At 44.5% G+C, this 14,478-nt stretch overlaps 1 protein-coding gene across 2 annotated transcripts in view; it reads right to left on the bottom strand.

Moving 5' to 3' along the window:
- The window catches only part of HCLS1 (hematopoietic cell-specific Lyn substrate 1), a 30,664-nt gene extending 19,603 nt beyond the window's left edge, over window positions 1-11,061 (bottom strand). For both annotated transcript variants that reach the window (XM_075555659.1, XM_075555660.1), the window contains exons 1-3: window positions 10,978-11,061; window positions 10,376-10,449; window positions 6,036-6,165 (exon numbers count right to left, since the gene is read on the bottom strand). In XM_075555659.1, coding sequence (XP_075411774.1) covers window positions 6,036-6,165; window positions 10,376-10,449; window positions 10,978-11,061 — 288 coding nt within the window. The remainder of the gene's footprint in view (window positions 1-6,035; window positions 6,166-10,375; window positions 10,450-10,977) is intronic.
- Window positions 11,062-14,478: the final 3,417 nt, after the last annotated feature.

Below are 14,478 nucleotides of genomic sequence, written 5' to 3'. Positions count from 1 at the left end.
AATCTCACTTGGCACATATTCAAAGTTAGACCACTTGCTGGGGCATAAGTGGAATCTTGATAAATTTAAGCAGAACTCTCTCTCTGACCGCTGTGCCATAAGGCTGGAAATCAACAAAAGGAAGATGAAGAAAATAAGGGCAAACATTTAGAGGATGAATAATTCTCTATTGCAAAAGGAGTGTGTATTGGCCCAGATCAGAGTTGAAATTAGGAAATTTCTAGAAACCAACGAGAATTAGAATATGACGTACCAAAACGTATGGGACACAGCAAAGGCAGTTATCAGAGGAAGTTTCATCGCAATACATGCACACATGAAAAAGAGAGACTTATGATTGATATGCTGACACAAAATTTAGAGCAACTAGAGGAGAATCAACAGAACAATCCCACTAATAGCAAAAAAAATAAATAATAAAAATCAAGACTGAGATTCAGGAAAGGGAAAATAAGAAAACTATGGAAAAATTAATGCTACTAAAAGTTGGTTCTTTGAAAGGATAAACAGAATCGACAGACCACTGGGAAACCTAACCAACGAAAGGAGGGAACAAATTTCAATAGCAAGAATGAGGGATGAAACAGGGGGAATTACAACAGACCCTAATGAAATCAAAAGGATAATTACACAGTACTATGAAGGACTGTACTCCAATGAATTCAACAACTTGGAAGACATGGACAAATTCTTGGAAAAACAATCCCTCCCTAGACTATCCCCAAAGGATGTCAAGAATCTCAACAGACCCATAGCAATAGAGAAGGTTATCAAGGGATTACCAACAAAAAAATCCCCTGGACCAGATGAATTCACAGGAGAATTCTAAGAAAAATTAAGGGAAGAATTGACACCAATTCTACACAACTCTTCCAGAACACAGAAAAGACAGCAATCTCTTGAACTCTTTTTATGAAGCTAGTATAACTCTGATACCAAAACAAGGCAAGGATCCCACAAGGATTGAGAACTACAGACCAATATCCTTAATGAACATCAATGCAAAAATCTTTAACAAAATACTGGCCAACAGAATACAAAAGTATATAAAACAAATAATTCACCATGACAAAGTGGGATTCATACCAGGGATGCAGGGATGGTTCAACATACCAAAGACCATTAGTATCATTCACCACATTGACATGAAAAACTATAAGAACCACATGGTAATATATATATAGATGCAGAAAAGGCATTAGACAACATCCAACGCCAATTCCTGTTTAAGACATTCAAGAAGATAGGAATAGAGCTACATATGAAAAACCAATAGTCAACGTGGTAGTCAATGGAGAAAAGATGAAAACAATCCCACTGAAAAAGGGGACCAGATAAGGATGCTCTTTGCCCCCACTCCTATTTAACATCGTACTGGAGATCTTGCTAACAGCATAAGGCAAAGAAAAGACACCAAAGGTATTTGCCTGGGAACGGAAGAGGTGAAACTCTCGTTATTCACAGGTGACATGATTTTATATATGGAATATCCCAAAATCTCCACAAGGGGAGTCCTGGACGCAATAGAGGAATGTGGCAGGTTACGAGATCAACAAACAGAAGTCTACCAGATGGCTATACACATTGCACAAGACCACAGAAGAGATCAAAAGGGTGGTACTCTTCACAATAGCCACACACAAATTGAAATATCTAGGGATATACCCAACTTAAAAAACAAAATGATCTATATGAGGAAAACTTCAGAACACAATTACAAGAAACCAAGAGTGACCTCAACAAAGGAAAGAACATCCTATGCTCGTGGATCAAAAGACTCGAGAGTAAAGATGTCAGTTCTGCCCAAAGCACTATATAAGTTTAATGCAATCCCGATACAATTATCATCATCTTTCTTCAAGGAATTGGAAAAACTGATTATCAACTTCATAGGGAGAGGGAAGAAGCCCAGAATTAGCAGAGAACTCCTCAAGAAGAAGGACAGAGTGGGAGGGCTTGCTCTACCTGACTTTAGGACCTATTATATAGCCACAGTGGTCAAATCTCCCTACTTTGGGTATAATGACAGATACTCAGACCAATGGAAAAACTCTGAAAACCCAGCAATAAAATCATTAGCATACAGACCACTGATCTTTGACAAGGGCCCCAAAAATATCAAATGGGAAGCAGATGCCCTCTTTAACAAGTGGTGCTGGAAAAAATGGATATCAACATGCAGAAAAATGAAGCAAGACCCTTATCTCACTCCATGCACAAGAATAAACTCAAGGTGGATCACAGACCTTGGAGTTAAACCCCAAACTATTAGGGCCATCAATGAGGGAATTGGGACCAACTTGAGAACTTTGGCTCAGGGAATACACAGGTTATCAGAAATAGGGAAGGACACAAACACAGAGGAGGCACAAATTGACAAGTGGAATATACTGAGATAAAACACTTGTGTACATCCAAAGAATTCACCAAGAGAGTAATAGTAGAGCTCACGGACTAGGAAAACATCTCTAGCAAGGACACATCAGACAAACACCTTATTACTAAAATCTACAATACTCTGCTAGCTTCCAAAAAATAAACAACTAATTGCCCACTGATGAGGTAGGCAAAGGACCTGAAGAGAAGTTTCACAAGGGCAGAAATCTGAATGGCCAATACACATATAAGAAAATGTTCCCGATCTTTAGCCATAGAGAAATGCAAAGTAAAACAACAATGAGATACCACATAGCACCCTCAAAGATAACCCAATTCAAAAAATCAGAAGCAACAAGTGTTGGAGGGGCTGTGGGGAGACAGAAACTCTCATTCACTGCTGGTGGACCGTAGGTATGTAAAGTCACTATGGAAATTGATTTGGCATTATCTAAAACAGATAGAAATTGAACTACCATATGACCCAGCAATCCCCCTAGTTGGCATATACCCAGAAGAGGCAAGAAACAAACCAAGACCAGACATCTGTGCTCCAATGTTCATTGTGGCACAGTTCACAGTTGCAAGTAGTTGTAAACAACCCCAAATTGCATCAACAGACGAATGGATCAAAGAACTATGGTACATACATACAATGGAGTACTACGCATTCCTAAAAAGCAATGATGAACGCATGAAGTACATTGCCGCATGGGAAGAACTGGAGGAAATTATGCTAAGTGAAGTAAGCCAAACACAAAAGGACAAGTACAGTATGAGTCCACTGAGGTAAGCTTAAAAATGCAAAAGTGGCGTAGGGAAAACACTACCGTATACAAACATTCCTGGGATGAGGTCCAGGTAGTATGGCAGGGGCCAAACCAAATCCAGGGATTCATATGGTAGCCAACTAAAATAAAGGGGAGGAGAGGAAAAAAAGACATGGGTAGTGGAGGAACAGGGCACTAACTCACTCAAGGAGAGGGTATTGTTTACATCTCCACAGGGAAAGAGGGACCAGACTTCAACCCGGTGCTCCAAAACATGAATGTAACATACTGGCATAGAGCAGGGAACCAATAGAGAGGTCTGAGTGGCTAGCCACAATCCTAACTGCGTGAACAGTCCCTCCCCCACCCCCCCACCACCCTGTGCTTCGCTGCAGAATAATTCACTTCAGAGGACAGCTCAGGGAGAGGGACATGTCTGATCAGAGCACACAGGAACAAATGAAGTGGAGAGGAAGAGTGAGTGGAGCACATCCTCGCCAACCAAGACTTGAGGACGATATTCCTGCTCAGAGCAGCCAATGCACAGAGAGGAGCATAGGGTCAGCCCCACTATGAGACACGACGTCCCTTACTGACCCATAGCCCTACAGGGGACAACACTGGAGACACAGTGTAGGAATTGTGTCTGATCCCACCACACCGAGGCAAACCAGTAAGGGTGTGCAAGAAAACAGCAAGGGGAGCAGAGCAACGAAGTACCGAGGGAGTACCAAAAATGGGCTGTGGGGCCAGGGCATGGCACCTCATTAGACTCTACCAGAAAATACTCCTAAAGGTCAACAGAGAGACCTTGAACTAGTTATAGGGTTTTCTTCTTTATTGTCATTGCTTTTGTTGTCTAGTTTTCTTTTGTTGCTTTGTTTTCCTGTCTTGCATTTTGTGCATATTATTATCTCTGCAAGGCTATCTAGATAAGATAGGAGGGACAAACAGTTTGGAGGAGAAAACAATGGTACTGACTGTTCCAGGGGGACATGGGAGAGGGGGAGGTGGGAGAAAGGAAGAGGGTGTTAACAAACCCAGGGACAAGGGAACAACAAGTAAAATCAATGGTGAGGAGGGCGTAGGAGGCCTGGTAGGGTGTGATCAAGGGCAATGTAACTGAAAAGAATTACTGAAACCCAAATGAAGGCTGAACATGTAGTGGGACAAAAGGAAAGTAAAAGGAAATAGAGGAAAGAACTAGGAGGCAATGGGCATTTAGAGAGGTCGAAACACAGGCATATCCATCTGTAAACATATTTATATATGACCATAGGAAAATAAATCTATGTACATATAATTATAAGTTTAGTATTAAGGTAGCAGATGGACATTGAGTAGCCTCTACTCAAGTACTTCCTCAACACAAGAACACTTTGTTCTATTAACCTGGCATTCCATGATGCTCACTTCCTGACATGATTGCTGAAGACAAAGCAGGTGCAGAAGTAAATGTGGTGAAGAAAGCTGATGGTGCCCAGCTATCAAAAGATATCGCATCTGGAGTCTTAAAGGCTTGAAGATAAACAAGTGGCCAACTAGCTGAGAAGCAACAAAACCCACATGGAAAAAGCACACCAGTGTGTGATCATGAGTTATCAATGGGATCAGATATCAGGCATCAAAGTCCCAGAACAAAAGATCATATCATTGTGAATGAGGGGATGAGCAAAGTGGAAACCTAAAGCCCATCTGTAGGCAACTGGACATCCCCTTACAGAAGGGTCGTGGGGAGGTGACAAGCCAGTCAGGGTCAGTATAGCACCAATGAAACATACAACTCTCCTCTAGTTCTTTAATGCATCCTCCAGCCACTATCATGATGCCAATTCTACCTTACAAATCCAGCTTGACCAGAGGATGTTCACTGGTACAGATAAGAGCTGGAAACACAGGAAATCCAGGACAGATAAACCCCTCAGGACCAATCTCGAGAGTAATGATACTAGGAGGGTAAGGGAAAGGTGGGGGGAGAAAAGATCACAATAATCTACCCTTCCTGGGGAGTAACCCCCTCCCTGAGGGCCAATAACCCTCCCTGGGGGACAGACAACAGAAAAGTGGGTGAAGGGAGACACCGGACAGTATATGACATGAAAAAATTATAATAATTTATAAATTATCAACAGTTCATGAGGGAGGGGAAAAATGAGGAGCTGATACCAAGGGCTTAAGTAGAAAGAAAATGATGATGGCAACAAATGCCCAAATGTGCTTGACACAACGGATGGATGGATGGATTGTGATAACAGTTGTATGAGCCCCCAATAAAATGATTTTTTTAAAAGATGCATATGTTCCCAAACTTATTTGGCCTACCACCTCCTCTGCAGAGGAAAAAAAAATCCAGTGCCCCTGTGGCAATTAAAAACTTTTGTTCTATAGCCGATAGCCTGGGATAAAGTGTAGGCATCTGCTTCTTCAACCCCCTGGGTCATTCCATCACCCCCCACAAGGGGTGCTATCAAGTACTTCAGGAAACACTGTCACAGCCTAAGAAAGCCTACATAGGGTCATTATTGAGTTAGAATTGACTTGATGGCCGTGGGTTTGGCTTTGGTTACATACCAAAGAATACTGACCACACAATAAGACAAGGAATAATAAAGTTGTGAGTACATATAATATAAAAATATTTAAAAGCAGAAAACAAGTTTAAAACATATTTTCCTGTTTTTACACTTGTACTTTGTCTCTCTTCCTCAGTCCAGCAGGTACAGAATGACTGGGGCTGCAATAGGCCGCCAGTCCTCCAAATAATATTATGTGAATACTAGATTTTCTAATTCAAACAAGTGTTCTACTTTTGAGTGAGTTTTACACCATAATACCAACAATCATTGCTCAAGGTATTAAAAACAATAAGCCCAAATTCTTTAAACACACCTTGTCCATTCGGTCTCTTTCTACCCCAAACCGGCCTCCATAGCCATGAGATGCTTTGGGCCCCGATTCCATTTCTTTCTTCTTGAGAACACCATGCTCCTCCGACACTTTGCTCCTCAGCTGGTGGATGCTGGAAGTAACCACATGACAGACACGTAGGTAGCACAAGGTCACCACACTGCCTTCTCAGAAAAAAGGAAGCCTTGAGGTCTTTTCTGTCTGCTGTTTGCAATAACCTGAGCCTCCAGCATACACATATAATGGGTCTGGGAATAAGAAAGCAGTGTGGCTTACACACAGTAGCTTGATTGAATGCCCCCTAAGCCAACATTATTTCTGCTCGTGTGTCACTTTGCTCAGTCAGATAATTACCTGACCTTGGGCCCCGGTGCTCATGTCCCTAACTATCAGAGCACCCTGATACCTATATATAGTCCAGTGATTTGTCTCGCTAACTGGATTTAGTTCTAGCCATTAAGTAATCTGCTTCAAACATATAAATATTATTCCCTTTTTTACTTATACATTCTTATACTGGGAGCCTATGGGAATAACATTAAATATAGAAAAGCTTAATTATGCATAAGAAGAAGAATCAAGAAAACAATCTGCATGGCTAATGCTTGCAATGTCAGTTTTCTAAGACGTACTGCAAAAAAAAAAATTCCAAATCATTGTGATTGATTTGATTCTGACTCATGGAGTCTTCATAGGACAGAGTGGAAGTGCTCTTTGGGGTTTCTATAACTTTTTGTGGGAGCAGACAGCCTCCTCTTTCTCCCCAGGAGGGGCTGGGGGAATTGAACACAGACATTGTGGTTAGCAGCCCAGCACTTACCCCTCCACCACCAGAGTCCTTCAGGCTAGATTAGTAAGGCTTCAGAAATTACGCTTATGGAAAATGTAGCATTAGGAAACATTATCTACCTAGGAGCATTTGTGTAGTTTCTATTTTTTTAATTTAAAAAATTGTTTTTCCTTTTTTCCTATTGTGTATTTTTCTTGTCGTGACTTAGTAATAAATGAAAATTAAGTTTGAAACTCACGCATCATTAATTTCCCTAGCACTTTAGGACCTAAATAGCCTTGGCTTGGGACACTAGTGCTCCTCGGAGACAGGAGCTGTGCTCGTGCAGGCCGCCCAGGCCGCAGCTCCTGCTCCCATCGAGATGCCAATTAGGAAGGCTCCTGGGTAGTTCTTCTCTGTCACGTGGGGTGGCCACGAGTCCAAACCAACCAGAGCCACCTAACAAGAGCAACAACTGCCAAGAGAAAGCAATGCCCCAGCAGGCGTCCTCTGGCTCACTCCCCTCTCGCTGCCCTCTGTACAGAAGAGCTGCACCCGGGAGTGTCGAGAGGCGTCCCTGCCAGTGTGTTTGGCTTGGCCATAGGGAGCTGTAACTCAGCACTAACAACTGACAATCCATTGCAGGACCACAGACACACAGCAGGACCAAGGCGGGAGGGTAGGGGGTGGGGGGAGGGTGGATTCTTAGAAACATTGGGGCCAGAATTCTAAATAAAAAGGACTTCCTGTAGCAAGCAAGGGAGGGTTGGAAGGATGGAAATAGCAATGGGACTGAGGCTTCATCCAGAATCACTAGCTGGGGAAACCACATCATTGGGTTACAGCAGGATGGCCACCCCACAGCTGGCGGCCCTTGTACGATTATCTCGTTAAGGGCCTTTAAAAACACCTCAGGAGGAGAAGCTTTCGCCAGTTTAATTTTAGAAAGCTGGCTTTGACCCAGATGAACTGAAGCTGAGTGCTGGAAGAACCCTCTGTAACCACGCCTGCTCTAAAGCCTCTGGCAAGCGGGAAAGCAGAGCTCCTTCTGTTGCTAGGTCGTCGGCACCAAGGCCTGAGAACCGAGCTCCAGACCGAAAAGGAAGAGTGGTTCCAAGCACATAACAACGACTCTCCAACATTGCCCAACTCAAGATTCAGAGCAAGAGTGAAGGAATTGGAGCCAAATTACTTTCAAATGGGAACATTCAGTTAAACGCTTTAGTGAGCCCAATGACTGTTCCATGGATCCTAGCTATATTACAGTTGAAATAAGTTTTTTTAATCAATTAGAAAACGAGATGTCCAACTAACGGATGACAGCATAGTATAAGACCAGTCAAGGGATCATGCCAACCGATGGTGTAATTTGAATGAAACAGTTGAAGCTTGAGAAGATCCACTCCTCATCAAATCTTTAGGTTGGAGCTGAAGGCAGTTCAAGTACGTCCTAGCTACACCATTCCTTCACTCAGTAAATCTTCATTGAGCAAATGTGGAGTGTCAGGCACTGTTAGGCGGCAGGATGCCAGGCTGAAGGATGTATGGAGAAGGTGGTCAGATGCAACAAATCATTGGGAAAAACATGTGGAAGACCTGAACGCCACAAACATTTCAGGGGAAGAGGGGGAGAAAAGAAGGCCTAACGAAGTGAAAACATAGCTGGACTAGACAAATCACTGTCTTCAAGAGATCAATTCTCCCTAACGTGATCTCTAGATTCTGTACAATCTCAATATTCTAACAAATACTTTTGTAGAATTAGCTAACTGGCTCAAGAACAGATGTGGAAATGGAAAATCCTATGAACGTGAGTAGGATTCTTTTTCTTTTAATCTTTTAAATGACAAAGTTTATCAAGATAATTTCTTCCTAGCTCTGGACACACAGAATCCAGGACAGATAAATCCCTCAGAAACAGCAATGGGAGTAGTAATACCATGAGGGTAGGGGGAAGAGAAGGGAACCAATTGCAATGATGGACGTTTAACACACACACACACACACACACACACCCCTTCTTAGGGGGATGAACAACAGAAACATGGGTAAGGGGAGAGACAGCAGATGGTGTAAGATATGAAAATAATAATAATTTATTAATAAAATTTTATCAAGGGTTCACAAGGGTGGGAGGGTGTAGGAGGGAGTGGGAAAAGGAACTGATACCAAGGGTTCAAGTAGAAAGAAAATATTTTGAAAATGATTATAGCAATAAATGTACAAATGTGCTTGAGGCAACTGATGTAGGGATTGTTATGAGAGCTGTAGAGCCTCTGATAAAATGATTTTTTAAATTCAAAAAAAAGATAATCTCTTCTTGCCTTTTTCAAATCCTCAGATTCTGTATTTGTGGGACTTCCACCATATAACCATAGATCCTTAGAGCAGCTACCACACAATATGATTGTCCTTAAAAAAGGCTACCAGTATGTCAAGAGAGTTGTTTCTTAACTACAAAACAAAGAAGAAAAGTAGCAAATGAAAGATCTCCTAGGGAGCTCAGCTCTTATGAATCTGATGGCGGTATATTATTGAGGTCCATTTACAATGCACTTAAAAAGTCCTTCTAAACAGAACAGAAATCTTAAGGGAAAGCTAAGCTCATGGGTCTCATAGGTCCGTCCCATAGGTCTCCTTTGTTCAATTTATGGGGGCTGGAGAGATGCATCACCAAGCCACTCCCAAACTAAATTTACTCAAGACAAGAGCTAAAAAAAAAAAAAAGATGATGAGAACCACATTCACTTCCTTTTCCTGCTTTGAATCATCTCAGCCCTGCAGCTACCGGTGTCTCTCGTACTTCCCTTGCCCTCCAAAGACCTTAGTGATTCCTTTCTGACCCTAACGATGGGCACAGCCCAACACTAGCTGTGAAAACCACTTGTCTGTCAGCGTGTTGGACTGCGGTGGCCTGCACGTTGCTGTGGTGCTAGAAGCTATTCCACTGGTCGTCCAAGCACCAGCCAGCTCACCAAAGGTTAACCTGTTTCAGCAGAGCTTTCGGGACTAAGAACAGACTACAAAGAGGAAATAGGCTGTCCACTTCGGAGGGATAGCTTTTCTGAGGAGGACCTTAGGAATAGCATGTCACCTTTGGTGAAGCGTGAGGGGCACCAGAGGTCATGGTTAGGGTGCTGCATCACCTTGGCTGGACCACGAAGCTCGGTGGTCTGACAGTTATCTCGTGATGTAGTCTGGCAGGTGAAGGGTGATAAGGCGGTGGGCATGTCATGGTGTAATTTGGCAGTTATGCAATAGTCGTCGTACCCCTTGGTGTTCATTACTTTCAGACATACATTGTTAACATGCACAATGGTTATAAAGTAGATTTTTTTTTACCACGATCATAAATGGGGACATGCCAGATCATGAGATTGTCAACAGTGAGAGTAGGTGTGATAGGGGAAGATTCAGGAAAAAGCAAATGCATTGACAATAATGTGCGTGATCCTCTCCTTCGCCTTTCTTCTCACCCTTCCACGAGTCTGAGTCCCCCCTAGGTTCTTCCTTCACACCCCTTTTTCCTCTCCCCAGTCCGCTTGGCACCTACTTGATGTGTTCTGTGCGCCCAGAGCCCTCGATGGTCTTGGCTCCCCACCGCTGTTCCTTCTCAGAGATGTCATTCTGCAAAAGACAGCACTCAGCAGGGAGCAACCAGAAGAGACGCGCCACACTAGGGTCACACGGCTGCGACACATGTCCACCACTTCTCCTTCAGCCTGCTTTTTTAGTGAGTTTCCTCTCTCAGTTGACCCCACTCTTAGCCCTGGTTAAAAATGAACCTGGTAAACTGGAAAACCTTCCTTTCTATTCCACATCCCTCACATTTTTCCTTCCACTTCTTTTCCAACTTTCCAATCCCTCCCAACCACACATGTCCTGGATGAGAGGCCAACAGAGCCTCTGTGAACCTGCTTTTCATTTTCAGCATAGCCTGTCATAACCTGTCCATCCCACTGTCCAACTCTTCTACGCCTGTCTCCTTCCATAGTCAACACCAGATACCATTCTTCACCCACGAGGCCAACCTGACCTAGAAGTGGCCCCTGATGCGTGCTGTAACCATTCCAGACTGCTTTCAAATGCCTGTCAGAGGTCACACCGCAGCCCAGAGGCCTCCACCAGCACCCTCGTCGTTACTTCCAAACTCACCACAAAGTCAGGGTCAGTGTCCCAGTCATCTCCCTGGGTCTCCACAGAGATAGATACATCATGCCCCACTACAGATTTCCACATCTGAGGGGGACAGAAGACAGGAATAGTTAGAACAAAATATCAAGAGCAGAGGGGCAGAGGAAAGATGCTGGAGCCAAGAACAACACAACAAGCTCCCGCTGTTTCTTGCTGTGTATGTTGTTGTTGTTAGTTGCTGTGTAGTCTGTTCTGTCTCATAACGACCCTGTGAACGACAGAACAAAGCACAGCCCCATCCGGTGTCATCTTCACAACTACAGTAATGTTTGAGCCCACGTCGCAGCCACTGCGTCAATCCATCTCTTCCTTCTTGGTGACCCCTATTTACCGCGCATGATACCTTAATGCATATTAAGGACATAAACCCAGAGGCAGAGCGGGTGAGCGTTTTAGACCACTGCATGTTGAGTGAAATAAGTCAGTCACAAAAAGAGAAAATATAGTAGTTGATCTTATGAATATGAAACACGTAGAATAGGCAATCTTATAAAAATCAGAGTTTAGCAATGGTCACCCGGAGCATGAAGGGAAAGGAAAGAGGGGGCTCTTTGCTTAACCAACCTTGCGTGCTTCTATTTATGAGACCGGACAACGTGGCAATCCGTGTGGGTGATGGCTGCACAACCTGATTGAGGTCGTTGGCTTTATTGAATTATATAATTCCATATTCAAAAAATGTCGAATTGGCAAATGTTGTATTACCTATATTTCGATAACAATTTTTGTTTTAAGGACAAAACTTCTCTTCCGTTTGGGGTGGAAGGGGTGCTTATTCAAGAGACACTGAGCCTGGCGAGAAGCCATCTTGGGTGTTGCTGCCAGCTGTCGTGGCATTGGCCTAGACTCACAGTGGCATTGTGCGCAACAAAACCTGCTTGTCAAATGACTGCCTGTGTCCAGACTCCAGAGGCCAGCCAGGCGGCAGCCTTGGAATGGCATTCAATGACAGAACAGCACCTGTGACAAGGAGCAGCAGTGGGGAGCCAAGAGCATGGAGGGTCCTGGGCTCACAGAGGACAGGTTTTCACAGAAGATTCTTGTCATGGCTGCCAAAATATAAATTAGTTCAGAGCCTGCTAAAGTGAACATGTACACCCCCCTCTATGACTCAGTCTACTGAGAATTTCTCCAACACCTGCTATAAGTACTGTCCCTCTTCCTCTCCGAGACTGTCAGTGGACAGTTATGTGAGGGCCGTAGCAACGATCCGCTGAGATCCCGACACTGAAAAAATGCAAGAGAAGCACTATTCCCTGGGAACAAGGCATTTTTTTCTTCAAAATTTAAAAACAATTCAGTTATAGTTCTAAAAAAAGACAACCGGCTCAAATCCGTATTTTGAACATAAGATGTATTCAACTTTTATTAACGAAATAAATGCAAAAGAAATAGGCTCAGAACACTAGCTTAAACAAGTGCCAAATCTTTCTGCCAGGTATCCTCTCATCAGCCTACCAGACGTGCCGGCCGGGGGCGGTCGGCACAGTGGCTCTGAACCCGTGGGGATCTGGAACGTGATGTGGAGAGGTATCAGGGAACAACTCGCACCTGCTCCAGGAAGACGTCTTGTCCGTGGCACCCCTTGTTAGCGGACAACTTTCCTGCCCACGTTTCCCTGCTCAGAGACCGCATCCTACTCCCCAGACCTTTCCTGTCTGTCGACACAGTCCCCCAGACTCTCTGGTTTTATAGTTCAACTTGAAAACACAACTCTTTTCCACTCGATGCTCTTTGACCTACCAACTCCTTGGAAACGTCATCTGAAAGGATTTGAGGGTGGAGCGAGAGGAGATTCGGAGAGGAAATGGAGAAGTAGCAGCAGAGGTGCCTAACTCTGGGCAGGTCTAACAGGAGTTCTACCTGCCCCTTCGGGCTGACAGTTACGGGTGGGGGCAGGTGGACGATACCTCTGACCCTCCATCCTGGCAGCTCTGTCTCTCAAGCCCTGACTCCGGGGCTGGGCTACAGCAACAGGACGTGCCGCAGAAGACCAGAAACGAGAAGTTTCTGAAGCATCCGTGTGCAATAAGGAAGCAATGAGGCCTGGTGGCCCTGTTCTTCGGTCGACTGCTCCTCTGAGTCCGCAATCTGATTCCCCCAGAAGCCTCCCATTTTGACTCGTTCTTGAAATAAAGGGTAGTTTCTGACCTAGAAACAATATGGTACCTTCGGCCTACTGGCTGGAAACAGGGAAGCCAGGAGGTGTTCTCTAGAGAAAGGAGGCTAAAGAAAATTGTGGTTGGACAGGGCCCTTAGGCACAGTGAAGGGTCTCAGCCTGTGACTGACTTACAACATGTCCACTGTGTGGACTAGGAGTTGGAAGATGGGGAGCATCCTTGTGGGCACACAGTTAAAAGCATCTGCATAAAGTGTGTATTTAAATGACAGGCACCAGTCCAGTGTAGGCCATTAAAGAATTCAGCAAATCACGGAATAATTATTGGTTCTGTTTCCCCACTGAAAAACTAGATGACGGACTCAACCTGGCTAATCTATAGAAGTCCCATTTCTGATATCCTGTGAGCCTGCAATCACAGAAGCTAGTTCCAACAGAGCCATGACTCCGTCAGCTTGGATCTCAGCACTGCTGTACAGTAGCTAGTACTTGCTGGTCTGTTACACCATTTCCAGTGTGGATTTTGCCCCCCTGGCTCGACCATAAGTAAGCTCTTCACGGACAAGGACTTTGCCTTTATCTCCCGTGGCCCTCCTCTCAACTCCGTGCCTAGCCACGGTAGGTCATCAGAAGAGAGCAGACAGCACCTGGCTTGGTCTGGGGTCTTGGCAGGCTGCTGACTCATGTGCTCTGGCCCCCAGTCCTCTCTCTATTTCTACCTGCAGATGCTCATTACCCACAACCCTTCACACCCTGGCCTTGCAGTCAGTCACACAGGCTTCAAAGGCTAATAGCAGCGCCCCCTTAGCCTCATCAAGGACTAAGAGGTAGGTTCCTCTGACTTCTACTCATGCTCCCCACCTCCCCCAACCCCCCACCGGACCCTCCCCACCACACCCCCACTGCCCAGCACACTCACCTCCAACAGTTTGAGTGACCGCTCTGGGCTTCCAACGCCTCACGACCACACCCGACTGTCTCTCTCTGGCTGCTGCCACTCAGATCAAGAAATTCTGAGCTGCTGCTTCAGTTCCGTATTCAGGTTTGCTGTCATTTCCTGCCACCCTGTCCTCACAGCTACTTCCTGAAGTTCAAGTCAGTTCCTTCTGCTCAGGGACTTACGATTTTAAAGGATTCATGAAATGCCTCGGCGCCTGCTCTTTTTGCAAGGCATTGAGGAACCCGGGGAAGTCATAGAAAGTGCTGCACTTGCTAAGTTTATAATCTAGGCACAGGAGCAAAATATTTGAGCAGAAAATTCAAGCACAGGAGCATAGCTAGGGCTGCGTGTCGGCTGCCTAAAATTGGCCGGGCAGCTGCATCGGTGGCAATTTAAAAGATT

The sequence above is a fragment of the Tenrec ecaudatus genome, chromosome 8 (assembly GCF_050624435.1).
Source record: "Tenrec ecaudatus isolate mTenEca1 chromosome 8, mTenEca1.hap1, whole genome shotgun sequence".
Lineage (NCBI taxonomy): Eukaryota > Metazoa > Chordata > Mammalia > Afrosoricida > Tenrecidae > Tenrec > Tenrec ecaudatus.
Note: the sequence above shows the minus strand (reverse complement) of the source record. Positions and strands in the feature narration are given on the sequence as shown.